Raw genomic sequence first — 22,720 nt, 5'->3', positions numbered from 1 at the left:
ATTAAAGATGGAACTAGTGACAAGGGAATGGCTGACAACTTCCGCAATTAAAGAGGAAATTTGTGATGTTTACTATAAACTGTCTATTTGAACTATGTTTCGATTGCTGACATTGCACCTGATTCAAAAAAATTAATAAGATGGAAAACGTTGAAAGTATGCAGTACAATGGCGTCGCAGAGCGGCAAGCAGAATAAAATATTGCCTGTCGTATGAGTTTTATGTCTCGCAGATGTGCTCGCTGCTGACTTGATCCCCTGTGTTGTGCAGATGACGGCGCGCCGCCGGTAGCCCAGTCCAACGATGGTTTCCTCAACTTCAGCTCCATCAGCCGCGAGCACATGGGCTGGTACAAGTGCACCAGTCGCGACGCCAGCTCCATCGGCTACTACCTCAACGTCATCTGTGAGTACATCACGATACTGCCTCATCCTCACAATCGATCGCCGCGAGAAGTAGCCACGCAGTATAGGACGCCTTACCGCCGTTCTCATGGCTCCCCACGTCGGAGGTTCGAGTCCTCCCTCAGACATGGCTGTCTGTGTTGTCCATAGCGTAAGTTAGTTTAAGTTAGATTAAGTAGTGTATAAGCCTAGGGACCGAGGGCCTCAGCAGTTTGGTCCCGTAAGACCTTACCACAAATTTCAATTTCAACCTGAAGGTAATTAAGAAATTTCCAGTTTCCTCACAATTGATCTAAGAATTTCATACTATTCATTCAGTACCTATTTGAGTGTAGCACACTACCTCCTCAACTTCAGATGAAACCCACGCTACTATCTCAGTGTCTTTTGTGTCTAAAACAGCCACTTCAATCTCGAGTGTGAGTTTCTACAATATCGACTGAATGTTATAATACGTCAAGCTTGTTCAGTTCCGCACTGTCATCTAATAAACCAAATTTGTGTGTACGGAATACTGGACCAGATTAGTGACTAGACCGAGGGCTTGCTTGCAAATACACGGTCCAATCATATTAATATGATCAGCGCCTATGCTCTACGTGCACTGATCACTCACTGACGGCAGGTGCCACGACTAGCAGTCAAGGATATACACTGAAGCGCCAAAGAAACGGGTGTATGCATGCGTATTCAAATGCAGAAACGTATAAACAGACAGAATACGACACTGCGATCGGCAACGCCTACACAAGACAAGTGTCTGGCGTAGTTCGTAGACCGATTACTGCTGCTACAATGACAGGTTATCAAGATTTAAGTGACTTTTAATGTATGTGGCGTTATAGTCTGCGAACGAGCGATGAAACATAGCATCTCCGACGTAAAGATGATGTGGGTACTTTCCCGTACGACCGGTTCACGAGTGTACCGCGAATATCAGCAATCCGATACATCAAATCGATACCGCTGCGACTGGAAAAAGATCCTGAAAGATCGGGACCAATGACGAATGAATGGAATCGTTCAAAGCAAATTTCTGCAGATTTCAATGCTGGGTGCTCAACAAGTGTCAGTGTGCGAACCATTCAACAAAACACCATCCATATGGGCTTTCGAAGCCGAAGGCCCACTCGCATACACTTGATGACTGCACGACACAAAGCTTTACGACTTGTCTGGGTCCGTCAACAACGACATTGGACTGTTCATGACTGGAAACAAGTTGCCTGGTTGGACGAGTCTCGTTTGAAATTGTATCCAGGGGATGGACGTTTACGAGTATGGAGACAACCTCACGAACCCATGGACCCAGCATGTTAGCAGGGTACTGTTCAAGCTGGTGGAGGCTCTGTAATGGTGTAGAGCGTGTGGATTTGGAGCGATACGGAACCCCTGATATGTCCGGATACGAATCTGACAGGTGACACATACGTAAGGACAATGTCCGATCACCTGAATCCATTCATGTCCATTGTGCATTTTGACGGGCTTGGTCAGTTCCAGCAGGACAATACGACATCTCACACATCTGGAATTGCTACAGAGTGGCTCCAGAAGCACTCTTCTGAGTTTAAACACTTGCGCTGGCTACCAAATCACCAGACAAACATTATTGAGCATATCTTTGATTCGTTGAGACGTGCTGTCAGAAGAGATCTCCACCCCTTCGTACTCCTACGAATTTATGGACAAACCTGCAAGATTCATGGTGTCAGTTCCCTCCAGCACTACATTAGTCGAGTCCATGCTACGTCGTGATGCCGCACTTCTCCTTGCTCGCGCGCGCCCTGCACGATGTTAGGCAAGTGTACCAGTTTCTTTGGTTCTTCAGTGTATAAAGCATGACGTTGAGTGGGAGTAAGGCGGAAATGCGGGAAACAAAGCAGAAGTTTTTGTACGACGGAAACTGAGCGATTTATCTGACGTCGAAAAGCGAATGATCATTGGCTTTCGGGACAAGGGTGAAAGCATTTCTGAAACGGCTAACTTGTGCCGTCGTGGTTAAAGTACAGTACACCGTATACGGCAAAATGGCGCTATCAAAAACCGCTGTGGAAATGTGTACGGGCGAGCTGACATGCATCTATTGAGCAGCTCACCACCCACATGAATTAAGGGGCCACCAACAGGTCCTCCCCAACGACTGTTGAGCAGATGTTGCTGCTTATGGGCCTCCACAGCAGGCGGCTGGTCCATGCAACCGTTCCTACTGCTCTTCATCGGCAGCGAAGGCTGGAATTTGCACGCCTGTACCGTATCTGGACGCCCACTAAGTAGCGACAGCTGGACTCTTCCAATGTGTCATGTTTTATGCTCCATCAGATATGTCGACGAAAGGATCCAAGCAGGATGGAGCGCTAAGGCCTCGGGAATATTTTCGTGACATTACCCGGGTGACCTCGTCATTCTGGAAGTCACAGAGGATCAACAAAATTATGGGTCTATGCTTCGGAACCATGCCCACCACTGCATGTAGTTTACTTGTCCTCGGCACGACGGCATCTACCAGCAAGGAAATGCAACATGAAAAACATCATGTTTACGCCAGTGACTGTTAAACTTTTTACTTCCAGTATTGCAATTTCGGCCTTAGGCCATTACCAAGTGCAGATGATTTGCCTTTAAGCCATGTCTACTTTATACAAGTTGATATATTTATATGTCGTGGTGTCAGCTTGTATAGGTCACGGCACTGGAGTCGAAATGGCTCCGCATTCCAGACGGTGCCTTCCACAACTTCACTGAGTCCCTCCCTGTACGTCTTGGTGCTGTCCGCGCTACAAAAGGTGGTTACTGAAGCTTTTGACAGGTGGCGAGATTTAAATGACCGGACGGTGTAGATCACAGCATGTTATTCTTAAGAGAGACAAATCTTTAGTAGACGTAAAAATAACATTGGACGCACCGTAAACAAGTGTTATAGGTCGGTTGGTCTCCATAATATGCATAATTTTCCTAGAGGATGTCAGAAGATCCATGAGGCAGTTCCTGCATGATTCTCCTGTACACCGAGAAGTAGAAATGTTTGTCAATTGTGCCGATATGAAGAAAGACCTGCAAAATATCGATGTTTGGAGCAGGTATTGGCAATGTAGTCTCATCACAAATATATGTAACTTATTGGCCATATAAAAAGGTGAGGAGACCCATCATTGTATGATCACACGGTTGCCGAACTTCAAACTAGCCGTGTGAAAGGCAAATGACAGGTTGATAAAGACTTCTCAGGAAACCTGCCTACCTCTCGCCGTTCTGCTACCATTACTACGCAGGATGGATTGATGAAAAAGACAAGATGGGCAGAAGAACAGAACGTTTCTTCAGAAGTTCGTTTGGTAACCATGGGAGAGAGATATCTTCACCTAACTCGAATGGCAAACTCTACAAGCGACGTACTGCGAATCACTCCTTGGTTTACTGTTAAAATTCCTTAAGCCTACGTTCAAAAAATGGCTCTGAGCACTATGGGACTTAACATCTATGGTCATCAGTCCCCTAGAACTTAGAACTACTTAAACCTAACTAACCTAAGGACAGCACACAACACCCAGCCATCACGAGGCAGAGAAAATTCCTGACCCCGCCGGGAATCGAACCCGGGAACCCGGGCGTGGGAAGCGAGAACGCTACCGCACGACCACGAGATGCGAGCGAAGCCTACTTTCCTAGAAGAGTCAGCCAACATACTGCTTCCCCAAAGTATTTTCGCAAACTGCCCATGGAGGGAGGGCTAGGAGAATTGGAACTCACAATGAGATCCACAAACTATCGTTCTTGCCGCTTATCATTTGTGCGTGGTATAGGAGACGTGGTACGCTGGAGCGGTACATGGAGTACTCTCACAGCCATCGCCATTATTCGGGTCTAACAAGAGCAACTACGGCAGTTACATATTCAAGGGATTGTGTGCTGTCTCCACTCGTCTCTGGCTACGACGTATTTTTAAGTGACTGGGCGATTCTTAGTAGGATCCCGATATCGACCCACTTTCGTAATACACAAGTCAGAGGATCCGTGAGAGAAGATACTACTGCAATGTTCTTGCTGCAGGAAATCTCGAGCCACAACGTTTATATGAAGAACTGCGCAGAATTCGGGGCGAGCAGACATATCGACTGCAGAATTCACTGCAGAATTCTACATGTTACTTGTTTACGTTCGTATCTCATCCATATTCGTCAGCAGTACATCGAAGATGATATACAAAAATGAATCACCTTCTACACCAGTTTCTTAGTCAAAATCATGACTGCCACATGTTTTACCATGCACTGATGAAACCTCTTTCTACTCTAGCGGCGAGATAAATATACACAATGTTGGTCATAAGCAAACCTCACTGGCTACGCCGGCAAATCAGACAGAATGTCTGGAGCACAGACACCAGTTGTGACCTCATCCATGATACAGTTACCTGACTTCATTCATTGATCTAGATCTACATGGATGGATCTACATGAATACTCTCCAAATCGCAGTTAAATGCCTGGCAGAGGGTTCATTAACGACCGTCACTATAATTCTGTTATTCCAATCTCGAACAGCGCGCGGAAAAAACGAACTCCTATAACTTTGCGAGCTCTGATTTCCCTTATGATGATCGTGTCTCCCTATATAGGTCGGTGTCTACAAAATATTTTGGAATTTGGAGGGCAAAGTTGGTGATTGAAATTTCGTGAGAAGATTCCGCCGTAAGGAAACCGCCTTTGTTTTAATGCTGTCTATCCTGAAACCTGTATCATGTCCGTGACACTCTGTCCCCTATTTAGCGACAATAAAAAACGTGCTGCCCTTCTTTGAACTTTCTCGATGTACCCACTTAATCTTATCTGGTAAGAATCCCGGACTGCGCAGCAGTACCACAAAAGGGGACGGACAAGCGTAACGTAGGCAGTCTCTTTAGTTGATCTCTTACATTTTCTAAGTATTCTGACAATAAAACGCAGTCTTTGGTTTGCCTCTACACCACAATATTTTCTGTGTGTCCTTTCCTATTCAAGTTGGTCGTAATTAATGTTCGTAGGTATTTAGTTGAATTTACGGCCTTTAGATCTGACTCATTTATCCTGTAACCGAAGTTTAACGGATTCCTCCTAACACTCATGTGGATAACATCACACTTTTCATTATTTAGGATCAGTTGAAGATTTTTGCACCATACAGATATTTTTTCTAAATAGTTTTGCAAACGATCGAGCATTAAATGGTGAGCAGCGCTCTGGGTGTACCCAAAATGCACTGAAAGACTTAGTAGAGGTAGCAACACAGTTGTTTAGTTGTTAATGTGGTTGATGGGTATCAAGCATACACTGTACTTCTTTTTTGACTAGGAGGCCATTAGATAAACTAGCTCTTGATCGATGGATTAGTGACTCAATCATCATAGACTCCAGATTTAACTCCTCTCAATTATTTCTTTTAAAGACGCATCTAAAGCACTGTGTATCAACGGTGACCTAAAATCCGAGGTGATATGAAAGAAATCTAGAAGCATGCTGATCGCAGTTTCCGTCCATTTTTAATTCGCCGTACAGCTTGGTATTTGCACTGTATTCTTTTGTCGTCATAGCTGAATCGTGAGTCATGTAAAATCAAACCTGCTCATTAGTACAAAATTCGTTACGAAATGAGAAAAGCGGTCCCTACCGAATGTTTCCAGTAGTAAACGGAATCGTTTAGTAGACTAATAAAGCACCGAAACGCTACTGAAATAGTATTGCGAGTAGTCTCCTTTTTTTTGGGGGGGGGGGGGCATGTAAAAGTTTTCCATTATCGATCAGAAACAAGGCACTATTTGGTGTACTGGAAAATGCCCATGCCGCCAAACATTAATAATAACACGAAGATGCAACTCTAAAGTGAGCGGAATGCTGCCCGTCATTTTATTAAACATTTTTAGACATTTTAGATCATACGATAGATTCTGCACGATATCCGTCCTCTGTGTGTCAGTGTGCTGATGACTGTCTCCTCGTATGCCCCAACACAGTTATATGCACCGAATCTCGCTTCATGGAACTTCTCAGTTATTTTTTTTATTAAAGATCTTGTCAGACGACAGACAGAAAGTCAACAGAGTATGGTGAAAGAGATAAAAGTTAAAAGCAGGTGGCTCACAAAAGCTTCATTATTTTCCTTGCACGACTTTGGCACAGGGCACAACAAAACTTAAGGGTTAAAATTGTATAGTCGGTAAAAGACACTGAACACTGTGTTTGAGATAAGGAAATGATGGTCTAAAATGAAAAATTCATGTGGTAAGAGGTCTGCAGTAATCAATGCGTGAGTGGTCCGTATTTACAAACAATTCACATTTCGTAACAACTGCCTGCCGCATGGTCTTCGTTTCGCTACTTCGAAAAACAAGTGACAGTCGTGTTACTTCACGCACCGCACAGCTTATCACAGCTTACGGTTAGCGACTGACAGTCGGAGAATTCTCAGAGTAACTTGCAGGCATTGAATTAAATTGTGATGCAATGGCATGTAGTCTCCGGAAAGCGAAACAATTGTGCATAGAAAGGATTCGAAACAGGCATCATCGTCTGACAACATGGGCATTTCTAACGTACTACCTGGTGACATTCCTGTTTGTTTCGTAGCGGTACCATAGAGTCATCTACACGCAGTGTTTCCGCGGTCCATCTGGCCGCCGTTTTCAGGTGAGAGGGCTGTTTGCTAGTATCACCGGAAATGATTCATATCGCGAACGTCGGCCCTTTTATACGTCCAACGGAAGTGAAAGTACAACAAAAACAATGAATCGGTATCGAGTACCTCTGTCAACACATTCCGCTGGACGAGTCAACGAACGTTGTTTTCTTTTTCAAGTCATAAGAAGCGGAAGTCCAAATTTTACTGAATGTGTACACCTTCTCTCCGCTTATAACTAGCCGTGCACCTGCCATTCCTGTGCTATGTATTTATGGCAGTCTTCTGTTATTCCATCTCCTCCTTCCCTCTCTCCCTGTCGTTCTCTTTTTTCACGCCCTTCCTGTCCATCTCCTCAACACCCTCTCACCGTTCACTTCCTCCAATCTCCACTCTCTGTCCATCTCCTTCTATCCCTCCGTCGGTCCATCTCCTCCTCCTCTCCCTCTCTATATGTCTCATCATGACCTCTCTCTCTATTCATTCCCATCCCATCTCTATCTATCAACTTGCTCCCTCAGTCCACGCGTTTCTTTCTCCTCTGCAAATCCGCTCCTTCCCCCTCTGTTCGTCTCCTCCCGCCCTCTCCAGTTACATTCCTTCCTTCAACTCTCAATGTGCTTCTCTTCCTCCCATTTTATCCATCTCCCAGTTCATTTCCTCCTGTACCACCTCTTTTTCAATTTACTCCTGCCTTCTCTGTCCATCTGTTGATCCCACTCAATTCCATCTCCTCCTCATCCTGGCAATTCTGTCTCCTCCTACTCTTGTCTCTGCCCACCTATTTGACACTCTGCTTGAAGACTGCTTGTGTCGCAGTCATATGTTATTCGACACTTTCTGTGAGTTGTCAAGGTTGTTCGCCTAGTTGGTAAGGAAGGAGTTGGCGTTTGTGGTATGTAACTCATATGACCATATCTCATTTTCTGTAACGTTGAGACGTGTTGAGTGTGCTGTTCGCTTATGTTTTGTACTTTTGTTGTAACAGATGTCTGAAGATGGGTGTAATCCTGAGACACGTAACATATTCTAATAAAATGAACATCTCATAACTTTATTGCGATTGTACAGCATTGGTTGCCAATTATTAACATGAAAAGGATCGCAGGCCTCAGACGGGATTCTATGTCCTGTATATCATTCTCCGTTCATTTTCTCTGCAAACATCTGTGTCTATCTCCTCGCCTACCCCTCTCGTGTCCATCACCTGCTACCTTCTCTCCATGTTCATCTCCTCCTCCCCACTCTTTCTGTGTCTGCTGCTCCCCTTCTGTCCATCTGCTTCTCCCCCCTCTATCCATCGCTTTCTCCCTCTCCCAAACCGATCTCTCCTCCACCTTCAGTTCCATCTCCTCGTTCCTCACACTCTTTTCACTTGCTCCACCTTCACATTCAGTCCATTTCCTCCCACCACCTGTCCATCTCCTCCTCTCCCTCCCTCTGACAATATGGTCCTAACCCCTCTGTCCGTTTCTTCCCCCTCTGTCCGTCTCCTCCTTCGTCCTCCGATTCCATCTTCTCGTACCCCCTCCATCCCCTGATCACACCGTCAAATGTCCATCTCCCCAGCAACCCTCTCTGTCCAACTCCTCCTCAACTTTCTCTGACTATTTGCTTCTGCCCCTCTGGCCATCTGCTCAGTCCCCCTCCCTTCATCTCCTTTTCACTATAATTCTGTCTCCTTCCCTACCCCATCCAAATACATCTCCTCCTTCCTCTCTCTCTGCCCATTTTAAGCTCCCCACTTCCTGGCCATTTACACTTCCCCTATTTGTGCCCATCGCTTCCTTTCTAATCGCTGTCTGTAAATCTCTCTTCTCTCTCCACGTTATACCACTCAACCCGTAATATTTCGGTTGAAACAGTTACAGGGGCTCAGGATGAGCCCTTTACACATGGCTTTGCCCACGTACAAACAATTCAACTACATTTCACATATAATTAACATATTTAACACGTATTTGTACACATATTTTACCTATATCTCTAGTGAAATCCGCCCTGCAGCTTCACTTCCATGCAGCTCAAGGTTGATCAGGTCGTATCTTTTGAACTATCTGCTGTACAATGATATCATTTTGCAAGTATATCGGATAGTACATGTGGCTACTGTCTGTGAAATGTACTGTGGCTACAGTTAGTAGTAAGAAAGTAGTAAATGAAAACGTTATGCATGAAGTGGAAGTTTTCACGCGTCTCATTGTGTATGGCGTCATATCCTCTGCGTCGTACTTGATATATTTTTCTAGGTACATTTAGGTTCATCTGCATGCTGTCTCCGAAATGTGTTCGGAATAGATGAAGTTGTAAGGAATTAATAACTTTCAATGTGTTGCATGACATGGCAGTTTTACATGTACCTCAGTGTTTATAACGTCATACCTCCTGGACTATGTGTCGTACAATGATAAATATCTCTGCCCCGTTGAATGGTATATGTGAATACTGCTTCCAAAGTGGATTGCGAATGCAGTTGCCACAACGGTAACGATTTTCGTATTCGCGGGACGTACTCAGTCTTAGGTCATCTTTCAGCGACCCAAAGAGCACTTTAATCTATTGACTGGCGGAGGAAATATACTTTTGATGTTACGTCTTTTCAAAATCTTTCCTATCTTAGAATCTGTGCCTCCATCATGCGGTAGGAAAGCAACAGATCCACATGAATCTTCTGCTGGTTCCAGTGAAGGCCTTAACCTGATGGCACGACGGATCTGTTTGTCAGTGTTGCCATTCTGGTTAAGAATCGCTTAAGGAAATCCATCTCTTATGTCAAGGTTTACATTTCCCAGGTTGTATAATTCCACTGGACCCCCAATGTTCTCGTTTGTTGCATGACTACTCGTTGCATGTAGATACTGGTCCATATGCATTGGTTTTGCTGTAAATGCTGTGTCTCAGTGTCTCATCGTCCTTAGACCACTACGTCCAGAATCGGAAGCCCCCACACAGTGACAAAGCGATGCCTCCGCAAGATCCCTTCTTCCTGGAGTGCTTGTTCTCCTAGGTTCGCAGGAGAGCTTCTGTGAGGTTTGGAATGTAGGAGACGAGGTACTGGTGCAATTAAAGTTGTGAAGACGGGTCTTGAGTAGTGCTTGGGTAGCTCAGTTGGTCCGCGGTTCCGGACTGCAGCGCCTAGAACCGCAAGGCCACCGCGGCCGGCTAATTCCATTATTATTCCGTAGTCGTCTTAGTGCTTGATTTTAAATTTTCTATTGGGCAAACCACACACTTTTGACATCTTCCGATTCTGTCACCATGTTTCTGCTGTGCAAATACGGGATGGCTCAATCGAAATATGAAAAATGCTATACCTTTTCCCTTGGTTTTTTCAGCAGAACTCCTTTTGACCTAGCTGTCACTCGCCGCGTGTACCCATTTCCACAACAGATATCATATTCTTTTGGATACAAATGACACACACATATAGCGAAGCTCATGTCGCCATATGAAAAGTACCTGATATCAGTAGTTCGTAAGCTAAAAAGGAATGCAACTATTGCTGTTTGTAGTCTGATGAAGAATCCACTGTTAATAAGTTTTATTGTTCTTTACCGCCCCAGGCATTTCAGTTTCTCATAAACATCGAACAATCTTTTAATGTTTCTTGAAATGTTTAATGAAATACATGCACGACGCATACAAATTAGGTAAGTAATAAGCGTACAGGAAAACTGTTGTGTCACGGACAAGAAAGGTAACACCCATGATATTGTGATGTAATTCTGTGGAGCACTCCAGTCTTCCTCTTTTTTCGTTTCTGATCAAAGACATGTTGGAAGCAGTCGGTCAGCGTCGGCTCGATTGCTTTAGTCATAATACTCTTCCTCGATAATAACCTAAATTTACACTAACGACAAGTAGATTCTGGCCTAACGTAATATACTTTCATCTTCAGCATAAAATTGCTTGAAATTATTCCTCACTTTTAATGCGAAATGGTTCTGTCAGTTCTTACGTTGGTACTGAATTTTCTACTTTTGGTTTCTTTTTAAGAAATATACCCAAAATAACATTTAATGAAAGTCAGAATCTTTATTAGTCGCAGTGACGGAACAATTTGTGTAAGAGTAACTTCCATGAACTAATCTCACCAATATGAGACCACTGCTTAGCTAATTTCTTGACATGCTATTTAAGAAGCTTTTTGAAGAAGTTACTGAGCTTGAATCTACCACGCGACCAAAAATAACTTTATACTAATTTCACTCAGGAGACGATATTTTCATTAATATCAATTGACTGAAACTTTGATAAAACTGAATCGACAACTATCAAGATTCTTTGCCTTGACTGAATCTGATTTCAGATTTGCAGTGCTCCAGTCAAGTGCAGTGATATGATATACACAATACAATAATGTAACATTTCTGTAGTTATCTCTGCCTTTCTGCGTTTTTAACAGTTCTATGTTGTGTGAACACGTTTCAGTCAAGGTATTAAAATATGTGATTTTCACGCAAATAGAACTGGCACCCTGAACTGCGCTCTAACTTTTTAGGATACGCTGGACTTCCCATGAAACTGCCCTTCACCGTGATTTGAAATTATGGGTATGATAATTTCAATAAAAAGACATACTGTAATTCTGATGTATAATCTTTATTTACTAACTGCCAATGACGCCGCAAATTATCGTTACAAGAGAAACTGGCTCAGCTGAAAATCGGAAGAGGCGTGATTCCGTAGAAAGTGGCACAGGAGGCGTACAGTACCATATACTGCTCAAGCCTTCCCACCGGTTATTGATCAAGTTAAAATGACCTTTTTATGGATTATCTTAGTGAACAGGCGTGCAGGATTTTGTCGTACCTGTCCTCCTGTCCTATGTGAGGCTGTCTCAGATTTTGCCCCCTATGTAGCCCTTGTCCCGCACTGGATTTTTCAGGAGATGTAATCCGGCAGCCTGTGATCTTAACAACAAGTGGTGCTGCAGGTAGCTAATTCATACGAGACAAGCCCTGGGATGCCATTACGTTGCGTACTTCAGCAAATACCTTAAAGTGGTAACAGCTTTAAATTATGAAGCAATTTCTGTCAAAAAGATAATAAAACCCGAGAGCTGAGTAAAACCGACTGTTAAATAAGAACAGGCGAGATTGGCATGCAGCCGAAATCTCTTCCTTAAATCGTAAAATTTCGTGGCCCCATCGTATATCATATGTAAGTTAACAATATTCATTTGCTTACTGAATTTACTGGTTTACTGAACAGCGTTGTTATTGTAGAGAAGCTCTGATTAGCCATTGGCGCCTCGTACTACTAGGTATCACAAAAGTGAATATAAATCATTAATATTTAATAAAGTAAAATTAGCGGTTCGCCAAAAACACGATTCCTTTATATTCCGAATGCCGACGAGATCCGTCCTCAAGGCTCGCATTCCTCTGACCCTCCCTCTTGATTCGTGATCGCTATACTGTATGGTCCAGCCCTTACCACTGCCTCCGAGGGAACCGGCTTCCTACTCGCTGCCGTCCTATACTGCAGCACTGCTCAAGGCTGCAAGTTGTCTTCTGTCATCTGCAGAGTTCCAGTTAACGTACTATTAGGAAAAATAAACACATTCAAGAACAGAAAGAACCTCACATGTTATCACCTAGTCTGACAACAACAGTGGACGCTATACACTGATAAGAAAAATATTATGACCGCTGCCCACTGCGACTCTGGATTCCACTAGGTTGCGTTACGGGTGCGTGACGTGCTAACAAAAGTATGTCAGCGGAGCAGACAGGGGATCACCCTAGCGGAGATACGAGCTGCAAATAGGGAAATTCATTGAAAGAATCGACTTCGACAACGAGCACGTAATCATCAAACAGAGCCTGTATCTCGAAAACGGCGGATCTCATCGAATTTTCACGTGCTGCTGTCGTGAGCGTATACGGAAATACGTAGAAGGACAGTGAAACTACCACAAGGCGTTAAATGATTTGACTTACACGACTCTTCACAGAACTTGGGGTTCCCAGGCTTGCCTGCCCTGTAAAGTAAGATAGATGGCGATCTGTGGCATCCCTGCAGGAAGAGCACATTGCTGGTGTACGCACAGGTGTTTCAGATCACACCATTCTACGTACATTCTTGAACGTGGAGCTCCGCAGCACAACACCCATACGTCTTCAAATGTTGACCCAATGACATCGTCAGTTACGAGTTCAGTGGGCACGAGACCATCGGGACTCGACCGCTGATCAATGGAAGCGTGTCGGCTTTTCGGGCGAATCACATTTCTGCTGTATCAGGTCGAAAGTCGTCTCCACAGTCACCTTCATCGAGGTAAACGGCGACTCGAAACGTGTAGTGTGCCACGGACCCAAGCTGGTGGCAACAGTATTATGCTACGCGAGCCTGTGCTTGCATGAGACCTGTGGTAGTAATGAAAGGCACGCTGACGGCTGCGAACCATCTGCTTGATGTCTTCCCCGGCGGCGATTTCATCTTTCAGCAGTAGAACTGTCTGTGTCTCGGAGCCAGAACCGACCTACAGGGTTTGAGGAGCATTATAGTGTACTCACGTTGACGTCTCGCAGACCAGATCCGCCTGGAGTAAATCCTACGGAACCCATCTGGGTCGCTATCGGGCGACATCACCGCGTACTCAAATCATCAGCCCGATATTTATGCGAACTGCATGACCTGTGTGTAGAGATAGCATGCCATATCCCTCCACAAACCTACCAACGAACTGTCGGATTCCTAATACTCAGAATCAGTCACGCATTTCGTTCCAAAGCTTGACAAACAAGCTATTACCAGGTGGTCATAATGTTTTGGCTCATGACTGTATAAACACTTTCTGTCTGTGTGTCGCTTGACACATCACCGTATTTTCGTTTTGAATGAACCCATGCTGGCAACGCTAATGGCACTTACACTTATGTTTCTGTTTCTCCTGCAAATAAAGGATGAAAAAGCAACCCGTAAATCCTGCTCTGCAACTATGTGCAATTCGTGCATACTACAGTCTTCTGTCCGGTGCAGGCACTGCACAGCGGGGCACACGTTGTCAAAGAACAGAGCATCCTTCTTCGGACGGGTGAGTAACGATAAACTGGAGTGGTAGCGGGGGAGGCTGGAAATAGGACTCTGACTGGCACTTGCTAGAATCGTAGGAATGCTCTCGCACATGCCTTGCCCGCTGGCCTTTTCTTTTTGTCATTTCATTCCCCTTCACGGGGGCGGCAGCCTGGCACTGGCAGCAGCAATATAGACGATCTTCAGCCTGCGGTAGTGTTTACAACAAAGAAGGTGAACAGAGACGGCAGAAACTTTTGAGTGGTGCTGATGTGATGGACGTGACGTTGACTGGCGAGCTGTTCGGAGACGATGAGATGCAGAGGATAGTGCTAAAGCTTTTACTTGATGAACAGTATCAGGTAAAGTGTAGACGGAAGAGAACAGGGTGGCTATTGAACCAAGGATGAAAACAACTGCCAATCAAGTGAAGGAGGAGAAAATGTTGTGGGTTGTGGGTGGGAGAGGGATGTGGTGGTGGGAAGGAACCAGTTATGCTGCTGTGTGAGACTGGATGTTGCGTACTGGTGAAGAGGGGTGTGGGGCAGGGGCTTTGAGAGGCTGGTAAATTGTTGAGCGAGAACGAAATAGAAGAGGGTGTCGAGTGAGGGAAATAGGCGGTGGAAGTAGCTTAGAGATTAAGTGACAGCGCTTTTTAAATGGAAAGCTGTACAGGTAGCCGCGGAGGCCTGACGCAAGATACTTGAGCGTTGGAATAGGAGGATATTTTAAAGGACAGTGGTAATAAAATGGATGATGTCTTTGGAGAAAGCAGCAGCGCGTGAGAAGATGTTGGCTGAAGTGGTGTGTCAAGGGGGCGGTTCAGGACAGTCATTTCAGGCTGTGTTTGTAGGGGTTTGCCTATAAACTGTGGGTATACGTTGGATAGGATTGATTTTTGTCTTAAGGACGGATGAGGACAAATTTAGAAGAGTGTTGGCACAGGTCGTTAGGTTTAATGTGGGGGCAGGTGGCCTAGTTTCTGCAATCCAGAAATAAGAAGTGATTTTAGATAAGGCATTTGTGGCAAGGATAGGCTTGGGATCAGGAAGGTTCTGCTTCATTTTTGCGTTGATAGATGTAGGCTGCAGAAGATGATCTATAATACAAGGAATTTGCGAAAAGAAAAAGACAAAGGTAGACGAGGAAAGTGGGTCAGGAGAGGTGGCGAATACAGAGAGCTGTTCGGATATTGCAGTCGGGATAAGAACTGAGTTTCCAGTCAACCTCCCCAGCTGTGATTCGTAGGATCAATATGTATCAAAAGTCAAGGAAGGTACTCTGTGAGGCAGGTGGTTTGGAAGTCAGGATCAGTAGACTTGATTATTGATTTGTGGGGTATCAATTGTGATATTTTGAGATCTCAAATGTACATTTTTATGCTGAGAGATAATGTTGGTGGATTGAGGCGTTTGACATCTAAACGTGAAATGATGAAAGAATGTTTTGGATCAGATGTCGGGGATGGGGTGAAAGTGGACTTCATAGTTTCTGATGCGTAGACTTGGTGTGGGAGGCTTTTTGGGGTTCAGAGGTCGGTGGAGTACCTGTAGCAGATGGTTTGCAGAGTTCGTTTCAGGATGAGGTGTCGTAGGTTATTGGCTGTGGAGTGGAACAGGTTTTTGCACGGCTTTTTTTTTTCGATGTTGGAGCTGATTGGGTTGAAGCAGATGAATGTGTGGCTGATGTAGTCACAGTAGCGACAGGTAAAAGGGTTGGATATTGGTGTGGCTGATGAAGTCATAGCATCAGTGTATAAAAAGGTTGAGTGTCGGTGAAGTAGGTATTGCTGGGGCTGCTACTTCTGGACACAGATGTGATGATGGCGGTGGCAACGGAGCATCGGTCAGAGCAGATGACGCTGCTGACTGGTGCAGTTCTAAAATTGAAGATGGCAGTGGCAGCGGCGGCAACGGATCAGCAGAGTATGCTGGAATGGCGTCATCTGCAAATGAGGAGTTAGTTAAGAATGGGGATGCAGCGTGTGTGATCGGGTAAACAGTTTATGTCATCCGAGTAGTGGGGAACGTGGAGTAGATGGGAAGAGCACGAGAGGACAGTGAGTGGGAGGTAAAGTTGTAAGGGGAGGTAGGTTTGGGGTGCAGGTGTGAACATATGATGTGGACATCAGAGTTGTGGGCAGAGACGGTGGTCGTTGGCTGATCGAGACTAGCAGCGACGGTTTTTGTCTGGCAATCACTGACGATGACCAATGGTGATGGTAAGATCTGGCTGCGAAGACTGGTAGGAAGGACTGGCAGCAAAGACAAGGAGGGGCCGCGATGATCAGCTGCGAAGGCGCTGACAGGCAGCGATGGAGATGTCACTTGTTGTTCCACGTGGTGCGTGACGTGAAACAGTGTTCTGTCTTGCTAGCGCCCTCTGCAGTAGGTAGCTAGAATTCGCTGGTGGGCTGACTTTGCCAAGTGAATCGCTCATTCAGCGTAGCTTGTGATGTTTGAGTGAAATCTAGCGTGCAGGAGCTGCGACTCACAGTCAGAATAATCCTAACCTCAGCACCACATCGGACACGAATTGGGCGTGTAACTGTTGGCGATACAGCAGCTAGGGTAAGCACACCTACGAGACTCGTGCATATGGGAATCTACTGGGTTTCAGAAAATTGGGCTTGCTCAGGTCTTATCTGTCGTTCCCACGCCTGACGCAGCAGTGCTCCGTAACGATTCCGAAGGGGACCCTTACAGTTTTTTCTCGGTTCTTCAGCCGACGAACCGAATTTACGAGCTGAGGAGTATTCGTTGCAGGATTCCAGTTAGTGGTGAGCCGGTGCGGAGGGTGAGCCAGCCAGCCTGGGAGATGACCTCCCTGGGGGCAGGCAGGCGTGGCGCGGAGCGGCTCCGCCCGCGCGCTATCTGGTCGGCGCGGCTGTGTGGTCGGCGGTCGGCGGTCGGCGGGCAGTTTTTATTAGCGCTTCCTAGAGTGAAATATGCAGCGGACCGTGATCCGTGGGCCGGGCTGCGCCCCCAGGCGGAAACAATCGCCGGAATACGCCTTGCCTCGTCCGACCCCCTCCCCCTTCCTTCTTCTCGTCCACCCACGGCCACACCCCCTCGGCGCCGCTGCACGCCAGCGGCTCGCGTCTCCGCGTTGGATGCGTCTCAGCGACAGAACCGCTACGGAGACTCTTCCTACTGCGGGCAGACGCGTCCAGAGTCTCGCTGTCGTTAGTAGGGGCCTGTAGCCAACACGTCTGCGCAAGTGTCTGCAGGGTAGCACGACTTTGATGAGCCTGTACGATTTTTTAAACTTACACGAACATGTGGTATCTGTTCATTCGGACATGTCTGTTCTTTCGGACATGTCCGGAAGAACAGACACCACGCGTTCATGTAATGTGATTCGCCTAGATGGGCAATGAATCCATCTTCTTCAGTGCCGATGCAAAAATATGTCCGACCTCCTTTGCTAATCTCAGGGAGCGAATATGGAGGAAATGGACAGCGGCTGGAGATAGGTGGCGCTCGATGGGACTGTGGATCGGCCCTGAGGCGTGCCGGGATGTGTTCTGGATGACGCACTGGTCAACGCCGCTGTCTTGTTAGCGGGGATCCTAGGATCGAATCCCAGTCCGGTACACATTTTTACTCGTCGCCGCTGATTCCACGTAATCTCCGGACGCAGGTGACAGCAGTGATCCGCTCCCTTTCCTTTTCTTTTCATCCTTCTCTGTCATCAATTTAGATATAATTTTTTAACTCTCAGGTGATGTATGTGGGACAGCAATCTGAAGCAGTGTCTTATTAAACAAGAAACTGAGGGCAAGACAGGTAAACCATTTTTTACAATAAAAATAAACATATAGATACTTCAGCTACTTCGCAACAAAATCCACAGCAGTTTTCGTTTCACCTCCTATTGACGACCCTTACTGAATTATAACATCCCACTAAAAAAATCCATAGGTACTTATAGTATGTACGGGAAAATACTCTCGAATTTGTGTGCTGCCGTTTACCAAAAACTCGTTTCGATATCTCGAATGGTTTATTGTATATGAGAAATAATGCGATATTTCAGTCTTGCTTTATAATATGTGATATTTCAATCTTGCTTTATAATTTACGCACGTAGGTGCAAGTGTGTCCACTATATAAAATTCATTTTCTGAATAGTAGAGCTCTCCCAAGCTTAAAGAAAAATTACATTGTTATGACGGCGTGCTAAGAAGTATCGCTCTAAATTTTTTATGTGAAAATACTTAATACTTCTCAGATGAAACAAACGTTATTAACATTGAATATCTTTATTTTTCATGTCCACATATTTGCAGCCGTCTCCCACTAGAGGGGCTCTGAATTGTAGTGAGTAATATGGCAGTGTCTAACGTAATTATGGCGGTGTGTGACAATCAGCGTCTTGTAATTGAGTTTCGAAGAGTTTGTCCACACATGCAGCGCCCTATTCCTCAACATGACAATGCCGGACCACACATTAGAGCTGCCATATCTGTGAGATTGCGACGCTTTCGATTCAATGACAACGATCACCCTCCATTCACTCCCTTGATCCCAACTCTTTCAAAGAATTCATGTCGATGGTGATCAAGCGGTGCAAGCAGATGTGAGGTTGTGGCTTCCTCAACAAAGTCAAACATCCTACAGCGGCAGTATCAACACACTGTTCTCTTGGTGGGAGAAATGTATTTGTCACCAGGCCACTGTGTTGAGGAATTAATGCGTAGACATGAAGCATATAGATGTAGAATGCTAATTATGTTTGTTTTATACTCACATCAAAAAAAGTTTTGCGTCACCCTGGTGCTCAGAACTCCTGAAGGTAGACGTTGACTGTTCAGAGATATCACTAAACCCGCCTAAAGATGTAAACGGGATTGCATGAGCAGCGCCTATTGGATGGAGGGGGTTCGACAGCCGATTAGTTCCAGTCATTGCACCAAGAAGGAGGTATACGGCTCGTGTTGCGTTGAGGGTCAATACCGCGGTGCGATCGCGTCCGCATTGTTACTTTCTGCCAGGAAGTGCTCTCAACAAGGGAAGTGTCCAGGCGTCTCGGAGTGCACCAAAGTGGTGTTGTTTGGACATGGAAGAGATACAGAAAGCCAGGAACTGTCGATGACATGCCTCGCTCAGGCCGCCCAAAGGCGACTACGGCAGTGGATGGCCGCTAACTACGCATCATGGCTCGGAGGAACCATGACAGCAACGCCACCATGTTGAATAATGCATATAGTGCAGCCACAGAACGTCGTGTCACGACTCAAACTGTGCGCAATAGGCTGCACGATGCGCAACCTCAATCCCGACATTCATGGCGAGGTCCATCCTTGTAACCACGACACCATGCACCACAGTACAGATAGGCCGAATGGACTGCTCAGGATTGGCATCACGTTCTATTAATCGATGAGCGTCGCATATGACTTCAACGAGACAATCGTCGGAGAAGTGTTTGGAGGCAACGCGCTCAGGCTAAACGCCTTACACTGTCCAGCGAGTGCAGTAAGGTGGAGGTTCCCCGCTGTTTTGGGGCGGCATTATGTGTGGCCGACGTACGCCGCTGGTGGTCATGGTAGGCGCCGTAACGGCTGTACAATGCGTGAGTGCCATCCTCCGGCCGACAGCACAACCATATCGGCAGCATATTGGCGAGGCATTCGTCTTCATGGACGACAATTCGCGGACTCATCGTGCATATCTTGTGAATGACTTCTTTCGGGATAACGACATCGCTCGACTAGAGTGGCCAGCATGTTCTCCAGACATGAACCCTATCGTACATGTCTAGGATAGACTAAAAAGGGCTATTTATGGACGACGTGACCCACCAACCACTCTGAGGGATCTACCTCGAATCGCCGTTGAGGAGTGGGACAGTCTGACCAACAGTGGGTTGATGAACTTGTGGATAGTATGCCACGATGAATACAGGCATGCACCAATGCAAGATGATGTTCTACTGGGTATTAGAGGTACCGATGTGTACAGCAATCTGGCTCACCACCTCTGAAGGTCTAGCTGTATGGTGTTACAACATGCAATGTGTGGTTTTCATGAGCAATATAAAAGGCAGAAATGATGCATATGTTGATCTCTACTCCAATTTTCTGTACAGGTTTTTGATGTGTGTATAAAAAATCTTTAAGAGTTTTCGCAAAAAACGATTCGTGGAAATTACTTTTCACCACACCCTCATAGCTATATTTCGTATGCAGCAGTGTCTAACGTACCATGCATCTAGTATATATCAATAATGATCCTTCATTTTATTTCTGGGCTATTGAAATTTCGAGCAGTGGGTTACCGAATTTCGTAGTATTACATTAACTGTAACCTTAAACGAAACGATAAGGACTTCATCATGCAGCTGATGAATGAAGCTTTAAGATTTTTCACCGGTTTCTTTAAATTGTTTGAGAAATGTAGGAGAACGACCAGAAGGAGTGTGACAGTTACTTCTGACCCACGCATTCTCCAGCATTCTCTATGAAACCCTGTCTTCCACGCTGTGACCTCAGACTTCAACAGGAATGCTCAATGGCCAGTGCAGGTAGAATTCAGAGAATTCTAGAATGGCTATCAAAGAAACCATGCGGCACCCCCTGCAGTGAGACGGCTAGCAGCAGATGGACCTGTGGCAAAAGCCGACAAGTGAGGTAGGGCTGAATCTTACTGTGTGTGTGAGACAGGCTTTCGTGGGGCCTCCAGCCAACGCGTAGAGGCCGTGTGTGGCTCTGTCTCGGAGAAGGGAAATTGTGATGAATCTCTCGGACTCAAATTTTTATCTTAATCTCTCACTGGATATATATGTCCCCTACATGTGTACGAATTGACATAAATTCTACGTTCCTTCAGATGGGTGTAGAGGCTTAGAAAATTAAGGCATGCAACAGTAACTTGTGTTATACTCCACTCTCTTTCACAGCCACATGTGCTGTGGGGGTTGGTCAGTATGGCACGCGAGCCGCGGAGTTGCTGTCGGCAAAAACGTATTAACAGACACGAAAAAGATTCGGTTTCTTTTTTTAATGGGTATTTTATTTCCTGTTCATTAATCCACAACCTAATCACTACTACTTTTCCTCTAGTCAGTAGTATTTAATGAACACACTCTATTACACGAAATTTTCCAGTTTCCCTCCTACACGATTTGTGGTCAACTTTTTTACATCTCCGCTCCGTCTGCTGGAAAATGTTGGCTCCAGTATGGTAATAAATGGAAAGGTATACTTTTCGTGAAATTAGACAAAGTCGAATTAGCTGAAATATTCGGCTGCTGGATCTAAATGGTTCAAGTGGCTCTGAGCACTATGGGACTCAACTGCTGAGGTCATTAGTCCCCTAGAACTTAGAACTAGTTAAACCTAACTTACCTAAGGACATCACAAACATCCATGCCCGAGGCAGGATTCGAACCTGCGACCGTAGCGGTCTTGCGGTTCCAGGCTGCAGCGCCTTTAACCGCACGGCCACTTCGGCCGGCTGCTGGATCTCCAAAGTTCACAAAGAATGTGAGTCAGTTCCACAAGAAAGTGTACGCCATAGTTTTAAATGTAACGTCCACAGTGATATCTCTGATAGTGATGTTGAATCTGTAATCAGTGCGCTTTTACACAGTGTGTAGATAATCAGTGAGAGATTTGAATGTTTTGTTTTGTCGGTGGCAGTTTGAAATGAGCGCAAATTATCTGAAGCGCCACGAGGCACTGTTCCCTGTAAAACATCCAAAGAGACCAAAGCTTTCATATGGAGCAGCTGCTAAAATTCTTAGAAGCTCAATGACATTGTTTGCGAATTGGGTCAAACCATATTTCGACAACCATCGCAAACATGTACAATAGTATCTCACCATCAGTATATATATGAAAGCAATCCTAATTTAATCAAAAAATGCACTGAATGCCTACAAAATTCCACTATCTGTCGTACTATAGCTAAAATGCGAGAAAATGGTTCTTAAATAAAAACGAGCGAAAAAACATACTCGCAACAACAGCACACTACAAAAAAAAAATTCTTAAAGGTTGTCGTCCAATGCATAACAGACGGCACATATACTGTGCTCAACACTGAAGTTTGTAGTCACTGGCAAACAGGATCACTAAACAAAATATCTCCTAAAAACCCTTAGAATACTATCGGTCAGACAATAACAATTACAACATGCTACGGATAGTGAATAAGAAAGATAAATTCGAAACCTACATGAAGTTGTGTGTTGCCTGAGAAGACAAGATACCGTCTGTATTCAGGTAACGCACACGCAGTGCCAAAGCCTAATGATAGTTATGTGGCTGATACATAATAAATAACGCATAAAACACATAGCCAGTCTGATCCGAAGACGAATATTTAATGGATTTAAACAAACTTTTTACCACATCCTTAAACGCGAGCTGGCTGTCTCCAAGGCAATAACACGATAGTATTAGCAGTTAAAAGAGACAAAAACACTCATAGTGCCCGCAGGTTACAGTAACAAAACAAATCCACTTTTAGATGGATATAACAAGCACTACAAACAATGAAAACACCGTCGTCCATCAGAGCTCTGAAGTGATGCCTGTATTGTTGGTGACGAGGTCCCATACTCCGAGGAGCGTAGGGGAAAATTGCGGGAGGCCCGCTCCACTGTACTAGGCAACGTCCTAGCGGAGGTGGTTTGCC

At 45.2% G+C, this 22,720-nt stretch overlaps 1 protein-coding gene across 1 annotated transcript in view; it reads left to right on the top strand.

The window, feature by feature from the left end:
* Positions 1–22,720, top strand: part of LOC124594672 — a 289,502-nt gene that overhangs the window by 91,043 nt on the left and 175,739 nt on the right. The window contains exon 5 of the mRNA XM_047133040.1: positions 271–405. Within this exon, the coding sequence (XP_046988996.1) occupies positions 271–405 (135 nt within the window). The remainder of the gene's footprint in view (positions 1–270; positions 406–22,720) is intronic.

Source organism: Schistocerca americana, chromosome 2 (genome assembly GCF_021461395.2).
Source record: "Schistocerca americana isolate TAMUIC-IGC-003095 chromosome 2, iqSchAmer2.1, whole genome shotgun sequence".
In the NCBI taxonomy this organism is placed as follows: Eukaryota; Metazoa; Arthropoda; class Insecta; order Orthoptera; family Acrididae; genus Schistocerca; species Schistocerca americana.
The sequence above is the reverse complement of the archived record's forward strand: the minus strand, read 5'-3'. Positions and strand labels throughout refer to the sequence as shown.